Source organism: Podarcis liolepis (assembly GCF_965112155.1).
Source record: "Podarcis liolepis genome assembly, chromosome: 14".
NCBI classification, from domain to species: Eukaryota; Metazoa; Chordata; class Lepidosauria; order Squamata; family Lacertidae; genus Podarcis; species Podarcis liolepis.
The window spans coordinates 9,289,384-9,304,960 of record NC_139569.1 but is presented as its reverse complement, the minus strand read 5'-3'; the positions used below and the strand labels follow the sequence as shown (position 1 = coordinate 9,304,960).

Sequence of the window (15,577 nt, the reverse complement as noted above, 5' to 3'; positions counted from 1 at the left end):
AGGACAATCTATGAGCTCAGCAATACCCCATAAGGGAAAGGGAGCAGTTTTTTCTTATAGCAAGAGGATGGTGTCTGGCCTCCCTGGAGCCTTGGGAAAATGCCCCCTCAAAACCCATAACCACCAAAGTGACAAATGTAGGGTGACATTTACGGGCAGGCCGTGGTTCAGTGGTAAAGCAACTGCCTTGCATGCAGTGGGTCACAGGTTCGGTTCCCGGCATCCCTGGGTAGGATTGGAAAGCTCGCTGTCTGGAATCCCAGAAAGCCACTGTCATTCAGTGTAGTAGTAGTAGTAGTAGTAGTAGTAGTAGTAGTAGTAGTAATTCTACCCCACCCATCTGGCTGGGTTTCCCCAGCCACTCCGGGCGGCTTCCAACAAAAGATTTAAAATACATTAAAACATCAGTCATTAAAAGCTTCCCTAAACAGATGTCTTCAGATGTCTTCTAAAAGTCTGGTAGTTGTTTTTTCCTTTGACATCTGGTGGGAGGGCGTTCCACAGGGCGGGTGCCACCACTGAGAAGGCCCTCTGCCTGGTTCCCTGTAACTTGGCTTCTCGCAGTGAGGGAACCACCAATTAGCTGGACCTCAATTAGCTGAGCTAGCTAGAGAGAGCGAGAGCTTCCATGCACCAAGGCAATCTATCTGGCAGTACCAAGTTCCAGGGGCAACACAAGGGGAAGGGCGGCTGCGTTGATGCCCTGCTTCTGGGAATCCCAGGGGCATCTGGCTGTGCTCCTTTGTGGGCCGCATGCCAGCGGTGCATTGGTCCAGAGGCAAAGGTGGGTGGAGAGACAGGTGTGACTCTACATTAGCCTACATTCCAGCCATCCCAAAGCCACGGGTTTCTACATGCACACAGTGGTCTCTCCATCCTGTATCCAGGCAAGCAAGAGGCATTATCACAGCTCAAAGGCAGATTTCCACCGGGTAAAAACACTTGAAAAGTAGGAGTGGCGAGAGGTGCAGCTTTGGGAGAGGTGGGGTGTATTTGTCCTCTTCCCATTGGCAGCTGGGTAGTGGTGCCCGCCCTGTGGAGTGCCCTCCCATCGGATACCAAAGAAATAAACAACTATCTGATGTTTAGAAGACATCTGAAGGCAGCCCTGTTTAGGGAAGTTTTTAATGACTGATGTTTTAATGTACTTTTAATCTTTTGTTGAAAGCCGCCCAGAGTGGCTGGGGAAACCCAGAAGGGCGGGGTATAGATTAATAATAATAATAATAATAATAATAATAATAATAATAATAATAATAATACTATTATTATTATTCACCCTATCCTCCAGAAGATGGACCTGCTCTCCTTTGGCTTTGCATTCAGCAATCTGAGTTGATCGAAACCAGATGCTAAAACAAGACTTAGCTCTTTTTAACTGTTTTGAAAACTTTTGTTTTGTTTAAGCCACAAAGCAACAACCCTTAGTCTGCTCAAAATGAAAGACGACAGCTTGTCTGGGGCTGCCAGCTTCGTTTTGTATTTTCATTTCCCAAAAAAAGAAAAGAAAAAAAGAATCAAGGTACATAGGCTGGGTTAGTTTGCATGCCCGAATGCCACAGTGTTAGCTTAGCAAGCTGCAACAGATGTTCCTTTGCCTCGCCAAAAGATATGGAACGTTGGATCTAAAGGGGATTGTTGAAGCAATAAATAAAAGTATATGAAAGCCCTGTAGCGGATTGGTTGACAAAGACCTGTGTGTGAGAACTTCCGAGATTCTCAGTGGTTCACAAATTCCCAGTGATATGACTGCCTTCGTTTCTTCCAAGAAATCCCTCGCTTGCTTCCATTCTGCGGGAGCATGTGAAAATTGCAGTTTGTCTCATGCATGAATTTATTTTCAGGTTTCTAGGCCTTATGACTGCAACCTTTAGAAAAAAATCTTCTTTAAACCACAGATGTTACAGAAATCTATTTCTTCCCAGCCTTCTCAAAGTACATGCTGCCAGAAATGGTATGATAAGACTGGAGTCAGAGTAGAGAGACCCCTTTTCAGTAAGAAATAAGCACTGCTGCTGCAGTGGGCCCCGTCCTTTGTTGGATTCGCTCAGCTAGTCTGTGCAATTGCCAAAGGCTTACACAGCTATGTTTTATATAAATTTAGTGAAATAAATAAATAGGCTACATTGAAGTGGTGCAAAAGTACAGGGTCTTCCCACACACCCCTCTCTGTTCCAAGCAAGCAAGTGGAATTTTCACTGTCTAAATGCACATTTGAGGGAGGTACAGGGACGCGGGTGGCGCTGTGGGTTAAACCACAGAGCCTAGGACTTGCCGATCAGAAGGTCGGCAGTTCGAATGCCCGTTACGGGGTGAGCTCCCATTGCTTGGTCCCTGCTCCTGCCAACCTAGCAGTTTGAAAGCACACCAGTGCAAGTAGATAAATAGGTACCGCTCCAGCGGGAAGGTAAACGACGTTTCCGTGCGCTGCTCTGGTTCACCAGAAGCGGCTTAGTCATGCTGGCCACATGACCCGGAAGCTGAACGCCGGCTTCCTCGGCCAGTAAAGCGAGATGAGCGCCGCAACCCCATAGTCAGCCACGACTGGACCTAATGGTCAGGGGTCCCTTTACCTTTACAGGGTGTGGCCTGGGGAGGGTTTTGAGGGTCACATAACAAGGCCTGGAGGGCCACATTTCCCCCCCAAGACCTCAGATTCCCCACCCCTGGACTAGGAGCTGGGAGATCGGGTTCAGGTCCCCACACTCAGCCTCTATGAAGCTCAGCAAGTGACTTTGAGCCAAACATTTCCTCACAGCCAAATCTACCCCACAGGGTTGTTGTTGGGGGTGGGCAGGAAGGGGGAGAACCAGGTGACCACTTTGAGCTCCTTGAAGGAAATAATTATATCCTTGTGCAGTGGGGGATATAAATATAAAAATAATCATATAATATAAAGAAGAATAAAAGCTTGTGTGTGTGTCGTGTGAAGGCAACTTTGATTTGTCTGTCTGTCTACCTGAGCAACGGATGAAGGCGGAAGCCAAAAAAAGTTATTCTATAGGAGTGTTTTTCTCTATGTATGTATGTGTTATTACAATGATACCTATAAAACCTTGTTTGTTGTATAGATAGCATGATATGTACAGAATTGTATTGTTTATGTTCTGTGTTTTAAGTTACCCGGTGGCCTTTTAAAAAAAAAGGTGGTATATAAATTTAATTAAAAAATCACCATCATTTCACAGTAAGCACCCATTTCCAAAGCTCTAAACCACTTTCCCTCCTTGTCTTTTGGTACAGCATTCTCTTCCTCTAGACTAGTGCAACCCTCCCCTCGCAAAGATGCTGATTCTCCTCGCCTTCATCATCGTCTTCCACATCAGCTCGGCTGCCCTTCTGTTCATCGCCACGATTGACAGCGTAAGTTGCCCGCCAACAGCATATTATTATTTTTTTGATTTGGGGTGTGTGTGTCTGCGTGCCTGGTGTTCAAAGATGAAAAGAAAGTCTTCGAAATGGAAGTGAAAAAGACTCCACAAATTGAAAGTGGAGACACTCTATGTATTTTACTGGAGGGGCTGGATGTTTTGAACCTGTTGCCACCATTGCCCTCCCTGACGTTGGCCTTTGGCTGCTTTCAGCCTCCTCTGGAGTAAGGATATGGGAGCCAGCCATCTACCCTGGTAAGAGGACCGTTCCCCTCTGAGCTGCATATAAGCCAGGCTCCTTGGAGTGCAGGAAGTGTATTGATCATTTTGATGGATGGTTTCTGATCTTTAGAACTTGGCCCTCCAGATGTTTTGGGACTACAACTCCCATCACCCCTAGCTAACAGGACCTGTGGTCAGGGGTGACGGGAATTGTAGTTCCAAAAACATCTGGAGGGCCAAGTTTGGCCATGCCTGGCTTAACTGAACTGTAATAATCATTTCAATGAATTTGTTATTTGCTTTCTTTATGCACTATGGTACTTGGTGGTATAGTGACTGCTTCTTAAATGCTATTGTGATTCTTGTGAGCCGGCTGCCCTGAGCTCAGCATTTGCCATTGGAAAAGCAGGATACCAATGTTAAATCAAATCAAATTGGGAAGACCAGCACCAGAAACGTTATTGTCAGTTAACTCTGGTTTTACTTAAACCTAGACTTTTTTTGGGGGGGGGGGGTTAATATTGAATTTGTTCTGTGTTTGTCAGATTTTTGTCATTTTTCAATTTAGCAACATGCTCTGTTTGTATTTTGATGTTTTGAAATGTCTGCTGGAAGCCACTTTGGGCACAGCTGATTGTGGAAAACTGGCATCAAAGTGAAAGCGACCAATCAATCCTCCAAGATCTATATTTTCATATGCTTTTTAAAATCATCCTTCTCCAGGCATGGTGGGTCGGGGAGGACTTCTCCACAGATGTCTGGCATCGCTGCCTCAATGGCACTAACTGTACAGCCCTGGATGAGACCTTCCCAGGTGAGTCATCAGACAGCTCTTCCTGCATCTTGGGGTGGGATTACTTCTTTCTCCCCACCCACCATCAGTGTCTTCCAAGGAGTGTGTATCATCATCACAATAATATTTCCCTATGCGCTTCTCTTCATCATTGGCTGGAAAATGTAATGACATCATGGCATGCAGAAATGAGTGTTGGCGAATCTCTTTTAAGGATGTTCCTGAGTAGGGTTGCCATACGTCCGGATTTTCCTGGACATGGCCTCGTTTTGGGGGTAAAATTTTGTTTTCTGGAGGGATTTTTAAAACTTGGCAGAATGTCCTGGGTTTTTTTTTTTTTTTGGTTTGGCTCCTAAAAAGAACTACATTTCCCATGGGGCCTCTGCGGCGAAGCCAGCCCTGTGATTGGATGCAGGCAGTTCCAATCTCGCTGCCCATTGGCTGTCCCAGGTGCCGCGTCCGATGCCGGAAGGGGGAGGAGGTAGAAATTGACAATGGTAGCCGAGATTGAGAGTGGGAGGGCATGCAGATGAGGATGGAGGGTGAGGCTTGCTTCAGCTGTTGCAGGGCGCCTGCAGTTCAGGAGCTGTTGGGTGTTGGCATTATGCAGGAGCTGGGCACTGTGGAAGAGGCATTGGCAGGGAACCTACTTATGGGGCAATGGGTATGGTTGGGTGCCAGCCGCCTGGGCCCCCTTGTGTGTGGTGCCCCTGCCACGGCTGCCGGCCATATACCACAGCAGCAATTAGTGGCAGCGCTGGAGACCTTGCCTAAGAAATGCTCTCCTAAGAATAAATCTAATAGTAAAACTTTCTCCTTCTGATCAAGAAACTAGTAGATAATACACCAATTCTTTCTAGGTTGCTTAAGCACAGAGTAGTACAGTGGACGCTCAGGTTGCGAACATGATCCGTGCGGCATGCACGTTCACAACCCGCAGTGTCCGCAACCCGCAGCAGCGTGTCTGCGCACATGCGGGTTGCGATTTGGCGCGTCTGCGCATGTGCGACTGCTGAAACCCAGAAGTAACGCGTTCTGGTACTTCCGGGTTTCGGCAGTCCGTAACCCAAAAAAAGATAAACTGAAGCGTCTGTAACCCGAGGTATGACTGTAGTTCATTTTGTAGATACAGTGGTACCTTGGGTTACATACGCTTCAGGTTACATACGCTTCAAATTACACACTCCGCTAACCCAGAAATAGTGCTTCAGGTTAAGAACTTTGCTTCAGGATGAGAACAGACACCGTGCTCCGGCGGTGCAGCAGCAGCAGGAGGCCCCATTAGCTAAAGTGGTGCTTCAGGTTAAGAACAGTTTCAGGTTAAGTACGGACCTCCGGAACGAATTAAGTACTTAACCTGAGGTACCACTGTACAGGTAAACCAGGTTACACATGGCTAGATACTACTACTACTACTACTACTACTACTACTACTACTACTACTAATATCTTTATTGTCATTGCCCCCTTCGGGGACAACGAAATTACTTCACTGCTCCATAAAAACACTAATTAAACAATACAGTATAATACAGCAAGGGAGATTAGATGACTTTCAAAGTCCGGGCTTCCCATTCAGGGCCGAGATCGCTCTGGAGAATAAGCTGTTCTTAAGATGGCTCGTTCTTGTCTTCATCGTCCTGTATCTCCGTCCCGAAGGCAAGAGCTCGAAGAGACAGTGACCAGCATGCGATGGTTCTTTTACTATGTCCAGTGCCTTCCTATGGCACCTTGTGGCATAAATCTGCTCTAAGGTGGAGAGTGGGCAGCCAACAATGCTCTCTGCTGCCTTAACAACCCTGCACAACCCCATCCTGTCCTGGGTAGTACAGCTTCCGTACCACACACATAAGCCATAAGTGAGCACGCTCTCAATGGCACAGTGATAGAAGGCAAGCAGCAGTTTCTGTGGAAGATGGTTTTTCCTTAGTATTCTCAAAAAGTACAGTCTCCTCTGCGCCTTCTTCACAAGCCCCCTTGTGTTGACACTCCAGGACAGATCCTCTTGTAATTCAATGCCCAAAAATCTGAACGTTATGTTGAGAATATAATATGCCATAGGCATCTGTCTCAAAGCTTGCTTTTCAAAACAAGAATGGTATAGTCATATGACTTTTTTTAAAAAAAGATTATGCTTAGCAATTTTTATATTAATTGTCAACTAGTTTAAACAGTGAAATATAGGTGTGCAAGGCAGGAGGTGGTGGTTGGGAAGTTAAGAGCTGTTTGACAGTGGAACGGTCTCCTGTGAGAGGTGGTGCTCTCCTTGGAGGTTTTTAAGCAGAGGTTGGATGGCCATTTGTCATGGATGCTTTAGCTGAGATTCCTACATTGCAGGGGGTTGGACTAGATGACCCTCAGGGTCCCTTCCAACTCTACAATTCTATGATTCTAATGCCTCTACCTACCCTGGTTGCATCTCGTAGTTAATCCCCTGATTTCGCTGATGTCTGAAGAACAACAGAAGGAAGGGCAGGGCTGGCTGGCGCAGCCAGACCCTGAAAAGTTCCTCTTTGTGGAAGTTGCATTTATTTGGGGAGCAGGAGGGCGGGAGGAAATGGATTCAGGAGAGTTGGCAAGAGGCTGACACCTTCTCTTATTGTCACTCTGCGCAAGCAGTGGCGGGAGGAAGTCGCTGGCAGGATGCAGGTGGGTTCCAAGAAGGAAAAATTAATGGCATGATTATTTTTTTATATAATGTAATTTTTATTTTTTTAAAAACAACCAGCCCGGAAATTAAATGTGACTGTCAAGACCTCAGAAAACAAACTTCCCTTTGGGAAGCACTGAGACGGTGCAGAGACTAGACTGCTAGCGTGGGAAGGCAAGCATCAAGAGGTGCCTTGCAGATGTATTCTGAACCACTGACTACAGCATCCAAGGATGACCATCGAAGATCTGACCCAGCAATATTGGTTTGGGAGGGGTGGCCAGCATATAAAAATCCATAGGGACCTTCTGGCGGTTCCTTTGTTGAGAGAAGTGAGGTTACAGGGAACCAGGCAGAGGGCCTTCTCGGTAGTGGCGCCCTCCCTGTGGAATGCCCTCCCATCAGATGTCAAAAAGAAACAACTATCTGACTTTTAGAAGGCAGCTGAAGGCAGCCCTGTTTAGGGAAGTTTTTAATGTTTGATGTTTTATTGTATTTTTAATCTTTTGTTGGAAGCCACCCAGTGGCTGGGGAAACCCAGTCAGCAGATGGGTGGCATATAAATAATAAATTGCTCTTAATAATAATAATTTATTCTTTGTACCCCGCCCATCTGGCTGGGTCTCCCCAGCCACTCTGGGCGGCTTCCAATAAAGATTAAAAATACATTAAAATGTCACACATTAAAAACTTCCCTGAACAGGGCTGCCTCAAGATGTCTTATGAATGTCAGGTAGTTGTTTATCTCTTTGAGATCTGATGGGAGGGTGTTCCACAGGGCGGGTGCCACTACCGAGAAGGCCCTCTGCCTGGTTCCCTGTAGCTTTGCTTCTCGCAGTGAGAAGCAATCCCAATCCTCTCCTACCTGCTTAAATTCAGATTGAGGGATTGACACTGGCTGTCTCCCCCTTAAGTCCTAGGGTTGTCCTTGTAGAACTCGTAGAATCCTAAGAGCTGGAAGGGACCACAAGGGTCATCTAAGTCCAACCCGCTGCAATGCAGGAATCTTCCTAAATGTACTGTTAACTGCTACTTCCTCCCCATGTATGTTTTACAGACTACCAGTCTATCCAGGCAATTCAGGCGACGATGATCCTCTCCACCATCCTCTGCTGTGTGGCCTTTTTTGTTTTCATCCTCCAGCTGTTCCGCCTAAAGCAAGGCGAGAGATTCGTCTTAACATCCATCATCCAGCTGCTATCCTGTGAGTACCTCCTCCCGGTTAAAGGATGTGCAGCGGCCGCTCTCACAAAAGAGCATGGAGTCGTGACAAGGAGCTGTCACACTGAGCCATTGCGCCACAAGACAGCACAAAGAGTCTGGGGAGGGTGCTCCCCATCTCTTCTCCCAATTAACCTCCGTCTCCAGGGCCCACCCCATGACACCACTGGCGCCATCCCCGTGGCATCACCAGGGGCTGCCCTTGGGTTGCATCCCAGACCCTGAGATTTTTGGGGCCAGACCTGAGACCTACCGTATTTTTCGCCCTATAGGACGCACTTTCCCCCCTCCAAAAACGAAGGGGAAATGTGTGTGCGTCCTATGGGGCGAATGCAGGCTTTCGCTGAAGCCTGGAGAGCGAGAGGGGTCGGTGCATACCGACCCCTCTCACTCTCCAGGCTTCGCGCAGATCTCTGCAAGCCGTGGGAGCCCGCGCCGGGCTCCCGCGGTTTGCGGAGAGTTGCCTGCATGCCGAAGGCTGGGCGCGCTGAGCTCAGCGCGCAGCTCTCCGCAAAGCGCGGGAGCCCGGCACCGGGCTCCCACGGCTTGCGTAGAGTTGCCTGTTCTGGGGGCTGTGGTCGGGGGAAGCTCGGGCTTCCCCCGCCCCAGCCCCGCGCCTGGGGGAAAAATAATGTCCCCCCCTTTATTTCCCCCCCCCAAAAATTAGGTGCGCCTTATGGGACGGTGCGTCCTATAGGGCGAAAAATACGGTAGCTCTCCCTTATCCAGGCACTGATTAGACCCAGACCACCTTGACAGCAAGCTGGTTTCGTGGATGCTTAGTGCTTCTTTCTGATTTCTTAAGAGATATTTTCAGTCTTAACTTGCCGAGAACACCAGGAGGCTGGTTCCGGGCAGATCTATCCTCAGCCCATTCACAGGCTTTCCCCTTTCTCTCCCTTCCTAGGTCTGTGCGTGATGATTGCCGCGTCCATTTACACGGACCGCCACGAGGAGTTTCACGTGGGTCCGCAGTACGACTTTTTCCAGGTGTCCAGCGGGCAGTACGGCTACTCCTATGTCCTGGCGTGGGTCGCCTTCTCTTTCACGTTGCTCAGTGGAATCATGTACCTAATACTAAGGAAGCGTAAATAAAACTGCAGTGGCTAGTTGAAGGAGGAAGAGAGAGAAAAGGAAACGGTTTGTCCGTTTCGCAGTACTGGGAGTCCAGTAACTATTTTGTATATAGCAGAAGAGCGGTTTTGTAGTAAGGAAAAGTTATTGTCTGTATTTTTTGTCCTGCCACGGCCCCCTTCCTCCTCCTTCTCCCTGCTTGGTGTTGAAACAAGGACTATGGGAGGGGGAAAATGCAGGTGAACTGGAACAGCTAACCCCCCCGGGCGTGGGTGGGGTACCTTAAAGGCAACCCATGTCTATGGTAGTCTCCCAAAAGTCATTGATTGTACCTATTCTTGTTTCCTTTTCTTATACAGCTTTCAAAACAGGTAATGTTACTAGGCATTAATAAAAAGAGCATCCCTCCCCACAGCTGGTTATGGCTCTGTAGGACAGATGTGAACAGCTGGCAGAGCACAGCAAACATTATTCTGTCGCTAGCAACATGTGCTCAACTGGACGGCTGGGTTTCTTTTGAGAAATAGGAATTGGGGGGTGGGGGTTCTAGACTGCCCTTGGCCACAGAAATAATTCTGTGGATCTGGGAGATAATCCTGCAGCCGGTAGTTCCTCCAGTGATTGAATGCCAGCCTAGGAGGTTCTTTCTAAAAAGCAATGGTTTGGTGTGACGCTGGCAAGCTCAACACTATGGTTCTGGGCTGATTTCAAGGGTCCATTTGGTTTGGCGCAGTGCCCGTGTGGTTAATGGTCATGGCAGGGGGCGGCAGAACAGGGGTACAGCCTGCTCTAAATCCAGCTTGGATACATCTGCCCATGCCATGCTTCAAAATAATTCCAGCTGGGAGTGTCTTAAGTTACTGCTATGGAAGATAGTGTTCTGCTGCGATAGGTGTGTAGTGAAGAGCCCTGAAAGGTTCAGAGAACATTACTTGCCTAAGGCTGAAACAATTGCTTTGGGACCGATCCTCTTCCTGCTGAACCATGTATCCAGAGCTACCTCAAGAAGCCGCAAAGATGGTCACTGCCTTGATCGAGACCCAGAGAGGCACTTTCCCAAGCCCACCACCTCTCAGCTTGTTTCTGCGGCGGCAGTCCAACCGTGCCTTAATCTTTACTATTTCTCTGCGTTTTGGAAGAATTCAAATGGAAAGGCTGTCTTGTCTTTGAGAAGGCACTCAATCCCTCCACTCAAAAGGGATCCTAGGTAGCAGGGCTGTAGAAGGGCCTTTTCCTTGCGTGGATCATGGCGAGCTGTCAGCATAGTGTCCGTCAGAAAACAAATAACATCGCCAAGTTGTTGGGGGGCTGGCAAAAATCATTTGGGGGACCAGATATGGCCCTTAGGATTGTCATCCCTGCTATAGGCAATATTAGGCTTAGGCAAACCAAAAGTCATGACTCAGAAGAAAGCACTGGGCACCCAGCTTGACGGCATTTTAGCAGGAAAATGTCAGTGCTAAAGCACAGCTTCCCTACTTTGAGGTAAATAGAGCAGGCAGGAAGACTCAATTTTATTTTTACAACCAGGAAAGAGCCACCCAACACTAATGTATTATTCCAGAAGAGTTTGGGATTCCTGATTGCCCCAGATCACGGCTTCAACCAACCAACGAGCCAGTATTTGGCTAACTATCTGGCATATTTGTTGGCAAATATATCAGGTCTTTCCAATCTGTCTGACAAATTTACCCACTAACAAGTCACCTGGTTTTCAAAACCCCAGAGGCTCTTATTATTAGCAGGTGCAGAAACCTTGAATAACCTCAGGCTGCTCTTAAGGATCCTATATTTCACCCAGGAGCCTTGTTCGTATAGCTACAAATGTCTGACCGCCTTAACAACAAAGATGGCTTTATAGGGCATTAAAAGATATTAATGGAAAAGGACGACCCATTGATCACTAAGGCTGCAAAATCCTTCTCTCTGTTCCTAGGGTATCAGTCCCATTAAACCCAACAGGGACTTTCTTCTGAGTAAGCATGCTTAGGATTTCTCTGTCTGCAGGGCTGTCAGCTGATCTGCATCCTCTTACTTGAACATCAGCTGCCTTTGGAATCATGCTGCCATCCAGTTTAAATTAAATGTGCATGTAGCTCATTTGATCTCTCAATACGAGGGACCTTTTTGAGATTTCGGAGAATGTGCAAGAATGCAGCTATTTAACAGACAACCATTGTGAGCGGTGTGGAAGGGCATTTTTTAGTGGGAGTGCTTTTTGTGTGTGTTAAATGTGTTTTCTTTTGCATCTTCGTATGGCCACTTCCCCTCTGTAATCCCCCTTTCATCTCTCAAAATGGTGCTCTAGAAAAGGTATTTTTAAAAGGTATGCCCAACTTGAAATGTTAGCATAAACCTGGGGGGCGGGGAAGGGATGGGAGTGTTTTAGATCCTGCAAACAAAAACATTTGGCCAAATGGATAAACTGGTGACAACTCATTTTAAGTAAATCAGGCCAAGTTAAAAGGCCAAGTTGATGATCCCAGCTCCTCCCAGAATCACTTTTATGCTCCTGTATGGAACATAGAACCATGCTTTTTGTGTGCCTGTAGTGACATCTTTGAAGCGATGGTGTAGAGAGAAACCTCATGACTTTTGCATGGTTGGGATAGACCCTACTGTGCAAAGAGAACCAGATCTGTTGCTCCACCCACCATTGGCATAAAGCCACTGAAAGGTTGCCCACACTCTGTTGCCGTTTCTCCCCCCCTCCGCGCGATCCCAGATTTATTGCACCCTATTCCTGCACCATCCTCCCGAATCCCCAGACATTCTGCATGCAGCCACACATACATTGTATGCAAGAATCTGTGCCACCATTTATTCTCTGTTCTAAAGAATGAACTAGTCTGACCAGGTGTGTTTTTTATATAGATAGAATTTGTATTTATGTAAAAAAACAAAACAAAAAAAATGTACCTGTACATACATAGATAACATTATGCCAATTATATTTTCTGACCACTTTAATAGAAATTTGAATTGCAAATCATAATATAACCAGAGAATACAAAAACCCCCAATTCTGACAATGCTATTATTGCCTTTGCCACTTGCCTGGGAATAATAGGCACTCCTTCGTACGTTAGTACTACCATTTTTCAAGTTCTGGGGTTGGGGGAGAAATTGAGAAATCCAAAAATGCTTGGCGGAGGACAGTGATTGTCAAGACTGCTAGCTTAGCTCTACCGACTGTGCCTCTGTTGTTTTGTATTTTATATACCATCTGTGTACATGGAAATAAAAGTTACAACCAGTATTGTGCCGATACTGTGTTGCAGTTTGGTTTCTTGACAGCATCTGCCTAAACGCTGAAGGGAAGCCCAGCTTTTTAAAAGAGATGCTAGACATTAAGATGAAGAAGAGGTAGGAGTGGGCGGGATTGTACCACCCATGCACACAAACGCCTGCCGAGTTCAACCAAGCGTTCTGAGACTAGCAACTTTCATTTCGTTCTCAAGCAGCCTTCTAGCCCGAAGGACTGGGAAGACAGGCTTGAAAGCAGCGCCTGACTGGATACTCGGAGGTAGAAGGCATGCCGCTTTGCGCATCTTCAGAATTTCAAGTGTTCAAAGGCTTTAATTGCTTTGCCTTCTTTCCCCATGACTAACTAAAGCAAAAAATAATAATATGTGCACTAAGCAGCTAGAGGTTTAACTGGATGAATCAGTACAGGTGACAAAGACACCGGCTTTCTTTGTGACAGGGTCCCACGAGGAAAGTTGCCACCGGTGACCATGAATTTTAGCTCTGATGACCAGCAGGGCTTATACACTACAGGCATAATTTAATTTTTTTAAAAAAGCCACCAGGAATGCAGATCAGATATGGCTGGAGAGTTTTCCACATCTAGAAGTTCAGAGGAGGAACTGGTGACCCTAACTAAGCTGTAGTAGGTCTGCGAGCTGCAAAATTGGGAGGGGGGGGGGTATTTTTGCCTTCTTTGTAGTGCATGTGGCTTCAGAGCATCACAAATGGCTTTTGAAACCTGCCCTTCAGGCAAGGCCAAGTTTCTAATTTATAAAGCAAAAGGAACCAACTTCCACATCTGCTAAAGGCACACTAAAGGTGACGTGGGAGAGAGACCTGGAAGAGGCCATAGATGATGAGGACATTATGGGTGCAATTATGAATCTCTTTCTGCCAAGATATGTGAAAATACATTGAAGGGAGCAGGGGCGTCAACTTGCACCCCACAAGGGGGGGGGGCACATCACATGACGCGTCCGCTCCCAAATAGCGTGCCGGGCCGGGACACACTGGTGCCCCACCCCCGCTGCTGTGATGCCAGCGCTCAAATGGCTGTCTTCTCCCTACACAGCATTGGGCAGGAAGAGGCAGAGTGCAGCCCCCAGGATCCACGCTCAGCCTCCTATCCATGCAATATCGGGGGAGGAGGGGGAGCGGACCACAGGGTTTTGGGGGGCTGAAGACTCCTTGAATTTTTTTTGGGGGGGGGAGCTGAAGACTCCTCAGCCTCCACTACCCGGCACGCCTGCAAGGGAGACCGTTTTGGTGGTCTGAGCTTATAGGAACTGTAACTAACAGGGGAAAGGGGCCGAAGCAGTCCAGATGCTGTTGAACTACAAGTCCTATCAGCCCCAGCCAGTATGGTGAACAGGCCAGGATGATGGGAGTTGCAGTGTAACAGCAGCAGCAAAGCCAAAGGTCCTTTCTCTCTCCCCTCCAAAATCTAAAATGTTAAGTGCGCCCCTCGCAGAAAGGCAAGAGGTCAACGGGAAGTCTCAGAAGTGAGGTGTCAAACCTTACCGTAACTGGAATCCTGAAACTGGCGCCAGCCATAGGCAGCATAGAGAGAAGAGGGACACATAAAGTAGACGTCCTGTAGGAGCCTAGATCCCCCCTCACAGGAGCTACGTCATCGAAATGGCATGAATGTCACTAAAGGGTCCATAACGTCCATAAATGTCCTTTGACTGGATGGTAAAGTAACACTTGGAGCAACCAGCAATCTGGGCTAACGAGCAACCCATGGGGAGAGGCATGGCCTTAATTTCCCGCACCCTAAGCCAGCTGGTCGGCACACCTTTACCGACGAACTCCATGCAAACGAACAAGTGGAAGCTATCTAGAGGTGCACACCACGGTTCCACCTTTCTGACCTCCCACCGCAGGCCAAAGCCTTTGGGCTTCTCCACCTGAACCACAGTGAGGTGCAGCTTTTGAGGTGGACGGGTATATCTGAATCTGGACAGGCTCTCCAGCTGCTGCTCAACCGGCGGTAACGGAGGGAGGTGCCGAAATGCTTCAGGGACCTGTGGAGAAAGCAGAAGCTTTGGTTAACAGGGCGGCTAAAAAGGGCCGGAACAATCCATTTCAGCTCAACCATTTACATGTCTGACTAAAGGGACTTCCGTGCAGAGAAAGGAAGTACGGGCTTTCCCACTTAAGAGCAGACCCACTGAAATTAATGGTCATGACTAAAGTGGTTCCATTAATTTCAATGGATCTACTCTGTGTAGGACTGGAACTGGCGACAACCCTGTGTATGTCTCACGCACAAAAAACGAGGCTGCTCTCCTTGCTTGTATTGCTTATATATTACTCATTTAAAGTATTAATAGCAAGCTCTTCATCGGATGCTTTCAACCCCAGAGCAGGAAACAAAGTAACAGAAATAAATGGAGGAAAATATACAAAAATTACAAAAACATATAAATAGAACCAGCAAAGAATTAAGCAAATCTGTCATACAGCAAACAAGCAAAATCACAACAATGTAAATTTACATTTCCAATTGCTCACCCACCTGCCACCACTTTGAGGTTTTTGTCTACAATCAAGCAGTATAGAAATTTTATGAAATAAGACTAATAATCAAGACCACATGCAAAGCTAAATCACCAGCTTAGGCAAGGAGTATGTCCAACACCCCCCCCCCCGCAAGCTGCCGGACACTTAGCAGATCCGCATGTCTCCATGAGAAAAATCATTATTTGTTAAGTGGCTACAGCAACAAGAATCCCACAGGGAATGTTGCATTATGAAAGACATGCTGTTTTCCTTCCTAGAATTCTTAACGGTGAAATACTGAAGGCACAAATGCAGACAATTCCAACAGGAAAGGAAAGTGAGCATCTACAGAAACCAGTGGGGCTGCATAAGGAACTTACAGATGAGCCGAGATTTAAGAAGGGGATGCATACGAAATGGAGGAAAGGGGAAATCACAAAGGAGTAAACATGAGTGGCCGAAAGTTGCGTGGTGAACGTCAGGCTGGCTAAA

At 47.2% G+C, this 15,577-nt stretch overlaps 2 protein-coding genes across 11 annotated transcripts in view; one reads left to right on the top strand and one right to left on the bottom strand.

The window, feature by feature from the left end:
- Positions 1 to 12,601, top strand: part of EMP2 (epithelial membrane protein 2) — a 31,904-nt gene extending 19,303 nt beyond the window's left edge. The window contains exons 2-6 of one of the 4 annotated variants that reach the window (XR_014518930.1): positions 3,244 to 3,363; positions 4,317 to 4,407; positions 8,094 to 8,240; positions 9,165 to 10,750; positions 10,797 to 12,601. Coding sequence is in view for 2 of the 4 variants with exons in the window: in XM_083474580.1 (XP_083330706.1) it covers positions 3,286 to 3,363; positions 4,317 to 4,407; positions 8,094 to 8,482 (558 nt within the window). In the remaining 2 variants the exon portion in view is untranslated. Of the gene's footprint in view, positions 1 to 3,243; positions 3,364 to 4,316; positions 4,408 to 8,093; positions 8,512 to 8,971 lie in introns of all 4 variants that reach the window. The other 3 variants (XR_014518931.1, XM_083474581.1, XM_083474580.1) reach the window with 3 other exon arrangements.
- Positions 12,037 to 15,577, bottom strand: part of ATF7IP2 (activating transcription factor 7 interacting protein 2) — a 38,601-nt gene continuing 35,060 nt past the window's right edge. For 5 of the 7 annotated variants that reach the window (XM_083474326.1, XM_083474324.1, XM_083474328.1 and 2 more), the window contains exon 11: positions 12,037 to 14,607. In XM_083474326.1, coding sequence (XP_083330452.1) covers positions 14,206 to 14,607 — 402 coding nt within the window. In that variant the 3' untranslated portion in view covers positions 12,037 to 14,205. The remainder of the gene's footprint in view (positions 14,608 to 15,577) is intronic. The other 2 variants (XR_014518915.1, XR_014518916.1) reach the window with 1 other exon arrangement.